We start from the raw sequence: 11,749 nt of genomic DNA on the forward strand, positions 1-11,749 counted from the left end.
TGTTAACTATAATATATACTTTCATAACTTACATTACTATATGTAATGTATATCATTAAAGTGTAGATTATATATTACATATCTGTAATATATATCTTTATATTACTATATATGTAATATATTACATAACATGTAATATATTATTAAATTATATATAATATGTTGCATACATGTAATGTAATATATGTTATATAAGTAATGCATATTACATATATATTACATATATATGATTTAAATAGACTGGGGAGAGCATATAGACAGAATAAAAAAGAACCATCATGAAGCTTATATTCTGGCTGGTCATCTATGTATACATGACACACATACAAACACACACACATGTAATATGTAACATATACTTTAATATTTAATTTGTGTACAATGTTATAAGATATACTTTAATATTTAATTTAGATATTTGGGCATTTACTATTTGATAAGCACTATTATGAGCAACTTTCATTAATTAATTTACTTAATTCTAAATCTAATAGTCAACTCTTAGGTCTTGTCTTACGTGACTTGTTAGCAGCTTTTGATAGAGCTCATCTTTCCCTTGTCCTTAAAATACTTTCTTCAAGTGGTTTTCTGTACCCCATCCTCTCCTGATTTTCTTCATACTTTCCGGTGGCTTTGTTCACTCTTCTCTGTTGGTTCCTCCTCTTCTTTCCAATGATAATCTCCTAAGGCTCAGTGTTTGTTCCTCTTCTTTTATGTCTATACACTTTTGTTGATAATCACCCTCAAGATTTCATTCACATCACCAAAAAATTTGAATTTAGATCTTCACTCCAACCTCTCAGTTGAACTCCAGATTGTGTGTCCTACTGCCTACTAACCATCTCCTTTTGAATGTTTGATGGACCAGTCAACATGTCAAAAAAGAAACTTCCTACTTCCATTCATGATCTTTTCCATCTCAGTGGATAGAGACTTCATCCTTCTTGTGATTAAAGCCCAAATCCTTGGAGTTATTCTTGACTCTTCTCTTTCTCTCAAATGCCATCTCTTCCCATACATTTATCTCAGAAAACATCCAGAATCTGACCATTTCTCATGACCTTCACTGTCCCTTCACTACTCTTGTTGCTACCCTTGAATATGCCCCCTACTGCATACCACCTGCTACAAACCCCACCAGAAAAGAGTCATTGTAGGCATGGCAATGCCCTGGTCTTCTTAGGGCAGTGTTTTCAATATAGTGGATTACCCTCCATGAATGGACCCTGAAATCCACCTAGTAGATTTTAAGCAACATCTAAATAGACTAAACAGAAGACAGTACAGTGCACTAGGAAGCATCGCAGTAACCTGTATTTAGTAAGCTAAAGTATTATTCCATGAAACTTTGACTCCATTATAATTATGTATAAGCATATTGGGTTGTGCTATTCGATTTATTTCTTGCTGTGGGTTACAGTCAATATTCTAGAAAATATTAAGGTACATGAAGTTATTCTAATTAAAATTTCACCCAAATTTTTGGTGTTAAAATATGATTTGAATTTTGATAGTTTGTTTGATATCCGATTCAAACAATAATGAAGGAAAATAAAATAAAACAGATTACAATTACTTGGCTCAATTTGATGGTAAAATAACTTTTATTTATTTGTAAGTTACCAAAAAGTTTTAGAGGTTTTTAGTTCATAGAAAAATTGACATTTAATATGGAAAAAAGCAATTAAAACGGTGTTTGTACTAGGTCTATTTATAATAACTGAGAGATGTTCAGGGGAAATCTATATTAAAAACAGGAATGATAAAATCTTTAGAATTTATTGAAATACAATTATTAACCAGAGAATGTTATTTTATCATTAAAAAATCCACTCAAAAGTATGACTCTGGTGAGAAAGCGACCATATAAATGACATTTAACAAGTTAAAACCACTTATTTTTACTATAAAACATATAGCCTAGTATGTACTAACAAATGTGATTGAATTTATAGAAAGACTAGAATTAAGTGGGGAAAAGGTATTATTTTCTTGAAAGTCATGTTTATTATGCTGATACACTGTGAGAAAATAAATTTTGGTAAATTGTTAATTTTAACAATAAATGTTGAATAAATAAATGAGCTTTAATGAACTAGCCTTTAATAGTCATATTGGAAACTATATTCAAGTACTTATTCTGTTGCTATTACCTAGCTAGTCAGGCAATAATGGGGAACATAACTATCATAAATTGCCGGTCCTCATAATGAATGACTATGAGAGAATAGTAAAAATGATTGAATGCTCCTGATAAATAGATTTGAAAATAAAAAAGAATGTATTATCGATCGTTTGTTTTTGTTCTCCTTCTCCTTCCTTCCTTCCTTCCTTCCTTCTCTTCTTCCTTCTCTTTCCTTCTCCTTCCTTCTTCTCCTCCTTCTCCTCCTCCTCCTTCCTCCTCTTGCTTCCTCCTTCCTCCTTCTCCTTCCCCCCCACTTCCTCTTCCTCCCTCCTCTTCTCCCCTGCTCCTCCTTCTTCTCCTTCTTCTTTCTTTCCTTCTCCTTCTCCTTCTCCTTCTTCTCTTTTACATTCCCCTTCTGATTGTGGTGCAAGATGAAAGAAAGAGTTGTGTCTAACACACAATTTAGGAATCAGTTTATTTTATATGCTGGTTAAATGGTAGACAAAAAATTATCTTACAAACTTAGCTACAGACTCGATGAACCTTTTCTGGATTTTCAATGAGCTAACCTGTTCATGTATAATATGAGTAACTAAATTTTAGGTAATAATATCCTATTAACATTTTGTAGCAAATTGCATTTGGGTCAGAAATCTTCCTTCTTTCTATAAAAGGCATATAATTGCATTGAAATCAAGAACTTTAGGACTGCTCTTGCAAACATTTAAAAATATTACATCACATTATCCTTCTTAATATTAGGCCACAATAATTATTTGGCATCTTTCTTTTACTAATTTTTAGTGGGTCTGAAAGAAATACATTTAAAAGAACACTGTGGATGGATAGAGAACATCCAATTTGCCTCATTCCTTGTTATTGTTCCTCCTCCTTTCCTTCCTTATATAATCTTATAGCTAGTAGCAGAATGAAATATGAAGAAAGGAAAGAATTAATATATGTTTCAGCACTATCACCTCGTTGGATATTCAGATGCTGATCGGCAGAACAATAAGATTTATTATATTATGTTATATTCAGCATGTTCAACTCTATTATTTATTCAGTAGAATAAATTCAGTAAAACTTACTTTGAAGTTAATTAATATAAGACTTTTTTTCCTCAAAATAAATGAGTATATCTTGTCTGTGGTCATTTTTAAGGAAAAAGCATATCATTGTATATTATCATTTTTTTGTACAAAATTGCTATTTTAAAGGAACAGAAATAGTTTCTCTATTTTATAAGGATAGATTCTTGAATCTATTTTTTTGTTTTATTTTCTTTAAGAGACATTTTGACCTTACTATGAAGCTAAGCTAGGGAGGACATTGGCAGAACTCTGTGTGTGTGTCCTCATGCATAGCTTTTGATGAGAATTTAGTAAGACAGACAATAGTTCCTTGCCAAGTTATTAATTTTAAATCTCATCTTTACTGTAGAATGTAAATATTTATAGAATACTCCCAAATCCAGGGAGACGGATCACAAAGAATTGGAAGTTTTTAGCTTTCTATACTCTCACGAATCTTAGCTGTGTCACTGCTATATAATGCCATGATCAATTTTTTTTTTTTTTCTTCTCACCCCAAATGATTGTAAACTGGTAATCATATTGAAACCAACGATTTAAAAGTCTTGGGGCCTGGCATAGTGGCTCACGCCTGTAATCCTAAAACTTTGAGAGGCTGAGACGGGTGGATCACTCGAGGTCAGTAGCTCGATACCAGTCTGGCCAACATGGCAAAACCCCTCTCTATAAAACCTGTCTCTTATACACATCTAGATGTGTATAAGAGACAGGCATATCATTGTATATTATCATTTTTTGTACAAAATTGCTATTTTAAAGGAACAGAAATAGTTTCTCTATTTTATAAGGATAGATTCTTGAATCTATTTTTTTCGTTTTATTTTCTTTAAGAGACATTTTGACCTTACTATGAAGCTAAGCTGGGGAGGACATTGGCAGAACTCTGTGTGTGTGTCCTCATGCATAACTTTTGATGAGAATTTAGTAAGACAGACAATAGTTCCTTGCCAAGTTATTAATTTTAAATCTCATCTTTACTGTAGAATGTAAATATTTATAGAATACTCCCAAATCCAGGGAGACGGATCACAAAGAATTGGAAGTTTTTAGCTTTCTATACTCTTACGAATCTTAGCTGTGTCACTGCTATATAATGCCATGATCAATTTTTTTTTTTTTTCTTCTCACCCCAAATGATTGTAAACTGGTAATCATATTGAAACCAACGATTTAAAAGTCATGGGGCCTGGCATAGTGGCTCACACCTGTAATCCTAAAACTTTGAGAGGCTGAGACGGGTGAATCACTCGAGGTCAGTAGCTCGATACCAGTCTGGCCAACATGGCAAAACCCCTCTCTATAAAAATATAAAAAATTAGCCGGGCATGGTGGTGTGCACCTGTAGTCCCAGCTACTTGGGAGGGTGAGGCTGGAGAATCGCTTGAACCCGGGAGGGAGAGGTTGCAGCGAACCAAGATCGCACCACTGCACTCCAGCCTGTGTGACAGAGCAACATTCTGTCTCAAAATCAAAAACAAAAACAAAAAAAAACCAACAAAAATGCGCTACGGGAATCACCCTTTAAAATAGCAAAGACAACACCTATATTTAATCAGCAGATTATTCACCTCTAGAAATACAAATATAATTTTTAAAATAAATATTTGCTAGGTTTAGGATGAAAATATCTTCATTTTCATATTGTATCAATCCTTTCTCCATCTATCATTTGACGTACTTAACAAATACTGCTGGCTGAATTTAAATTACCCACATCCTAACATTCTAAGACACACATGCAACAATCTCAGTCTGTATGGGTGCTTTCACTGGGACTTATTTGCAAAGTACAAGATCCAGTTTTATGTTAAGTAGGTGGGTTGCTAATCTGCAAGAATGCCATTCTTGATCAGGCCTTTATGAATTGTTTGTAAGTACCAGCTGGACAATGAAAGCTTTATATTCATTCTGCAATTAGCCAAAATAATTCTAGTTAAGGTCTGGTTAAGACTTCTAGTATGAAATGAATGTAAACTATTCATTCTTTATCGTTCTTTCTGGTTTCATTTTGGCACATGCATTTATTAAAATACAATCCCCTAAGTTGCTTTTTCACTGCTTTTCATGTTGCAGATTGAAAATGTTGATGTCTGCCTTAGTTTTCTAGCAGCCAGAGGGGTAAATGTTCAAGGTCTATCTGCTGAAGGTAAGAAAAAGAATGACTGAATTGTCACAAATGGCATCAATGTATTTAAATTATTTTTTATAATGTAAGAAATGTAACATTGGAGTATACAGCTCCTTAATGTGATAAAAGAAATTGGTGAAGTCTTCAAGACAACTGAAACATAAACGTAATGGTTATTACTATGTGCTTTAAGTATTTAAATGTTTTCCATATTTTGCCAGAACTATTCTTTTCATAACCAACTATATGGGAGAGGAGTGAATCAACAAAACATCTTTATGTTATTACTAGTTTATAGTATAATTAGATTTCTTAAGTAGATTAATAGATAATTACATAAATGTTGGATGACATAAATACAGGTAAAATATTTTAATTAAGTCTTAATATTATTTTATTAATACCATTTCTATAATCTATTCAAGTTGGTAGAAATAGTCAAAATAGTTGGTTAGTTTAAGTAAGTCACTATGAAGTATTAAATAATCAGAACTAACAGCATTAATCACTGTTACATATAAATGTTTTAAATCATTAAAGATTCAAAAGATCATCATTAAAATTGAAAGATAGCAAAATGGGGAAAACTTGAACAAGTTTTGATGTTTATCTTTTCCTGAGTTTATTTTACTTTCACATATAAAGGTGGCAAAGGTTGGCAAATGCTTGCCACACATAAGATAAAATTTGCCATACTTGAGAACCCTGATATTTAAATTTCTTTTATATTTACATGTTATAATATATAATTAAATTACACATTCAATGGCCAAGAAGCTCAGGTTCAAACCTAACTGGTAGTTCTGTAACTTAGAATAACATTTGAATAAAATTCCCCAGGATAATATGTTGCTAAGTAGTTAAAGGCAGGCTAGAATTGCTGCCATTTATTCATTTTGTGTGTCTCTTCCTTATAAAAACCTTTATTAATATAAGCTTATTGATTTTCATTCATCTTTTAAAAATATATGAATGCTCAAAATTTACTCTCTAAATTAATTAAACATGCAAAATAATAAGACAATAATTTTTAAAAAACTCTTTAAACAAAATCTTTCAGGTTTATAGAAGAATATTAACACTCTCTCAATGTAGCCTCAGATTGATAAGCCAACTCTTCAATATGACGGAAACTATGAGAAATATTTGGGGAGGAAATAGAACAACTCAGAGGGTCATTTTATATTAATTATTTTACTGCATAGTTTGAGTTATATGATAAACCATCAGAGATCAAGAAATCCAAAGAGTTGGTTAATTTTCCTAAGCTCCAAAAGGGGACATAAAGCCTTGATCTCAGAGGAGGATGTATTTTATTGCCAACAGCAAGTTTTATTTAAAATATGATTACAGGTTGTGTAGCTTACTTTCAAGCTTTACTTCCTTCTCTTTTCCTATTTTTTAAGTTGTAACTACAGGAGAAAAATGTAGGCTTATGTGTAGCCTACATTGTGAATTTAATTTTTTTATTCAATATTTGAAAATCTTACACAGGAACTTCATCTGTTAGAACAAGGATTTCTACTTATTCAATTATGTTATCTAACATAAGCTAATCTTCATTATTTATTAATATATGGCATAAATTAAAAATAAAAGAATTGGAACATTAATAATTGATACTATGTCTGTTTTTTGGAAATATACATACACACATATATATTTTGATATATATGGATATATATTTGGAAGATATATACATACATAAATATGTATAAATGAGTTGGTGAGTGGGTGATTTAGAAAGAAAGTTGATTGCAACGAATCCAGTTGGTATTACGAGGTGCACCCACGTCATCAATATTTATAAATGCAGGACAACCAACATTTCAGTGGCTTTCTTTCTGCAGTTCGTAGCCACTGCTATGCTGGCAACAGCTGTGTATATTTGTGAGGAAAACAACGTGCTACATCAAATGGTTAGCACAAGAGAGAGCTCATTTATTTCTAAGCAGCAGCTAACTCGAGAAAAATTGTAGTTCAAGGTCAGCAAAGAATATCACTTCTGAGCGTGCTTTGTTCTTTTCACCCTCTATCCTTTGATTCTCTCCCTGAAATTCCAAGGTATTTGGAAATGTTAACATGTTTCAGAAATTCAGGTTTGTTTGTGACTCAACTGTGACTGAGAGAATTAAGTTGTATCTCTACCTTCACAGATTTAGTTCAAGAGGATTGCATCTAGAGTTTGTTAAAAAGGACACTGAATACATACGATGCTTCTTTTGTATTTTTCATTTCATACAGAAATAAGAAATGGAAACTTAAAAGCCATTTTAGGGCTGTTTTTCAGTTTGTCTCGCTACAAGCAGCAACAACACCATCAACAACAGTACTACCAGTCCTTGGTGGAACTTCAGCAGCGAGTTACTCACGCTTCCCCTCCATCGGAAGCTGGCCAGGCCAAAACCCAACAAGATATGCAGTCCAGGTAAGGAAAGGAAGTAGGGAATGTGTTTCCAATTAGTTTGTGTCGATACAACTTGTTTTTAACAAATTATTGTCCACGAGTTTGAAAAACGTACTCATGTACTTGTATCAGTGTGATGGGATTATCTGACTTGTGTAATGGAAATTAAAACCACTCTTCTTTTGGTTGGACAAGCAACATCTATCATGTTTTGGGTGACATATTTTTTTTGTTTTCTAAAGATTGTTGTTCTGTATCACAGTGTGAAATGTCTTTGGTGTAAGTAATGTGGCATGGCTACTTTCTTCTACAAATGACTTCAGTATTTAGAATGTGCTACTGAATCCTAGTCTCCTGTCGTGTAGTTATCTTTCATTGATACTTTTGATTAATTAAGTCTCAAAAATTTCAGGTCTGTTAAACATAGGAGTTTGAGGTTTGGGAACATAGTGTTTTTGATATGTGTGTGTGTGTGTGTGTGTGTGTGTGTATGCACATACATGTATTATTTGTCTGGCTTGAGTCTTTTGGCATATGTAGACACAGCCTGGGTAGAGTGTCCCAAATCATGGCAACTTCCTTTTCTCTTCCATTATTAGTTTTGTGTGTGTTTTTTTTTTTTTTTTCCAATTTAGAATTGCATCAGTCAGTGTTCAGCTAGAGGAGTTGAGCAAGTAAACAATATATAACAAGAGACTTATTGTGAAGAATTGGTTTAGTATGATTGTGCATTCTGGTTAGGCAAGTATGAAATCTGAAGGGCAGCCCAGCTGGGAGGGCAGGCTAAAACTCTTGTCATGAACTGAAATTGCAGTACACAGGTAGAATTTCTCCTCTCAAGGAAGCCTCAGTTCTGCTTTTGAAAAGCAAAACTGTCGGCTGGGCACAATGGCTCGCTCATGCCTGTATTCCCAGCACTTTGGGAGACCGAGGTGGATGTATCATGAGGTCAGGAGTTCAAGACCAGCCTGGCCAAGATGGTGAAAGCCTGTCTCTATGAAAAATACAAAAAGTAGCCAGGTGTGGTGACAGGCTCCTGTATTTCCAGCCCTCTGGAGGCTGAGGCAGAGAATTGCTTGAACCCAGGAGGCACAGGTTGCAGTGAGCCAAGATCCAGCCTGGCTGACAGAGCGAGACTCCGTCTAAAAAAAAACTTTCTTTCAACTAGTTGAATCAAGATCACTCAGATTATCTAAAATAAGCTTTACTGAAAGTCAATTGATTATAGAATTTTATGACTTCCTCAAAGTATCTACATAGCAACAACTAGATTAGTATTTGATGGAATAACTTAGACTATAGTCTAACATAGTTTACATGTCAAAATAAATGATCACAGAATGAAGTTTCACTTAACAACTTTCAGGCAAACTACTATATTTGTTCCTGAACAATGACTGGGGTATTGGTTAGTTAGCTCTATTACATAAATAGTTATGATTATTTTTCTTAAGGAGAGAGGATATGAAAATCCCTTTCATCGTCTTTGAAAATATAAACACTTGTCAACAAATGTAAATATTTAACTTTGTCCACCTTAGAAGTCAAGTTTGAAACCTACTAACATTCAGCTAACCTTGAGTTTGGTAATTAGAAATGACTCAAACAATTAAAATGATGTTCCAAAATACATTTATGAACCACCTCCCACTTACTGTCAGTTGTTCAATTGTTCAGAAATCACCTCTCTTTCATCTATTACCCAACTCTCATATGGATCTTGTTTGTTACTTCATAATGAACAATATTTATTTCTCTATATAACCATGTAAATTCTATTCCCTTTGGAAGATTTTCACTCATCAGTGAATTTTTAAATGAATTTTAAAAAAGCCATAGTTTTACTGAAAACAGCATATAATATAAAGTTTATGAAGTGATGGGGGATATGTTTTATTATAGAATAATGCAGCTATTTGACTTCTCTTTAAGCTCATCTTGGCTTTTGGTTATATCAGGTGAGATTGTACAAGACTCATAGTGAAAAATAAATCTCTATAGGATAAGTTTCTTGGATTTTCGTAAGCATAGAGAAGAAGAAAGTGGATGACATCATGTTTTATATATTATTATTATTATTATTTTTTGCGTGGATGGTTGGAACAAAGAGATGGATTCTGAAAAGTGCCAGAAATAATATTACTAGAGTTTGGTTTCAGCAGTTTAAATAAAAAAGACACAAGAAGAGTAGCTAAAAAAAAAAAAGGAAACAAAATTATTTTGTGTAAAGCATGTTGACTCTGGAAGTGATATGGAATATCATTTGACATTGCTTTACCTCACTCTTTTTCTGTGTCTTCCATGTGAAATTTATTGTCAAGAATTTCTTGCCCAGAATTTCTTGGTAGTTATGACCCTTTTATGAAATTGTTTCTTTTCCTATTCTTCTTGCTGGATATACATACTGTTGTGAAACTATGGGGTAATTTAAAATATAAAACCATGTATAATACTCATGGTTTTTATACTGTTTTGTGGAAGGATGTCTCAATTTTTCATTGCAAGTTTATGAAAAGTATTCTTTTCAACAGTGTCCTTTAAGGCTGAGGGAGACTTTTAGCAAAATTTTCTTCTGGATTTAATTACTTTTTGAATTGACATATAATTTAGTAAATGTTTTTAGAGTAACAGCTTTACTAAAAGTAGTATTCAAGACCCTAATATAGAAGAGTTCAAGTCTTACTTTCAATAGTTTTACTTGTAATTGAATTTGTTACATGTTTTAAAGGATATGATATTTAAGACATTAATACTTATTTTTATTCATATAGATTTATTGTATCACATTAATATGTGAATTAGAATTTATGTGGACTTACCTGTAGCAATCAATATTTTTAAAGCATTTTTCAAAAGGCCATAATGATAATATACATAGGAATGTAATATAGTATCTATGTGTTAGAACCAAGATAATTAATGCAGAAAAATTCCTAATGACAAATTTATCTTCATTTGCTAGAGGTGTGAATCATAAATCATGATTTATGATGCCTTTCTATTGATTTCAAAGTTCTTTCCGAGTAAACAGTTTAAATGTCAACTTGCTATACTTTTCTGGATATTTGGCCAGAAAATGTTCTTATATTTTTCTCTGTAGACTAACGAACATTTCTTTGGGCACGTTGGTTCAGTTCAGTAAAAGTGTTTCTGTTTTATTCTCTTTGTTTAAAGTAAATTGGTATAATTCTACATACTTCTACAACATTTATTTTATCCATTAATAATTTTTAATTTGATTTTACTATTTTGAAAATAACTCCAGATGTTTTTACTCAATTTGAATAGCTTTCATTTAAACAGAAATTTGGATTTAAAGGTTAACAAGTGAAATACACAGGAGAAAAAATAAAACATGAACCAAGAGGAAAGAATAGAGTAACAGACTCTGCTCTCCTACTCTCTCAGTTCCCTCTCCACCTTTGAGTGTATGTATCTATAGGGGCATGGGTCGCATGCTGTATGTGAGCTTGAGTGGGTGTGTGCACAAGTGTGCATGCATGTGTGTCCTGCTCAACTGGCACCAGGAGCTCTAATTATTAAGAGTTTTACCTCTGGAATCAGACTGCCAGGACTTGGATCTGGATTAAAGTAAAGGTGGGATTCAGATTTTAAGTTTCTTAAATTCATTACAAGGAATTATTTGGCTTATTTGGAGTGATAAAGACTTGATTAACCAGGTAATCAATTCTTTACAATTTAGATATATTTAATATAAAACTGATATTTTATCTATGTCACTATTTTTTGATGAACTTTATGTGGGTAAAGATTCAACATCTTGCTATATTCCAAAATATTAAGCATCTTATTTGCATTTATTTAATATGATAAATAAAACTAGTTCATTTTATATTTCTTAATTTTCTTTTTATTTTGAAAAAGGTAGATAAAAATTCTTCTCTCCAACCAAAAGGGGAAATATGAGAAGTGTTTCAATATAAAATGCTAAAAAAATCTTCTATAAAGGTTGGTATCGTAGTTATTTTTCACAG

The 11,749-nt window shown here is 32.4% G+C and overlaps 1 protein-coding gene across 2 annotated transcripts in view; it reads left to right on the top strand.

Moving 5' to 3' along the window:
- NAV3 (neuron navigator 3) overlaps positions 1 to 11,749 on the top strand; it is a 394,671-nt gene that overhangs the window by 127,197 nt on the left and 255,725 nt on the right. For both annotated transcript variants that reach the window (XM_011981392.1, XM_011981393.1), the window contains exons 4-5: positions 5,293 to 5,365; positions 7,592 to 7,775. In XM_011981392.1, the coding sequence (XP_011836782.1) occupies positions 5,293 to 5,365; positions 7,592 to 7,775 (257 nt within the window). The remainder of the gene's footprint in view (positions 1 to 5,292; positions 5,366 to 7,591; positions 7,776 to 11,749) is intronic.

Source organism: Mandrillus leucophaeus, unplaced genomic scaffold (genome assembly GCF_000951045.1).
Source record: "Mandrillus leucophaeus isolate KB7577 unplaced genomic scaffold, Mleu.le_1.0 Scaffold225, whole genome shotgun sequence".
Taxonomy (NCBI): Eukaryota; Metazoa; Chordata; class Mammalia; order Primates; family Cercopithecidae; genus Mandrillus; species Mandrillus leucophaeus.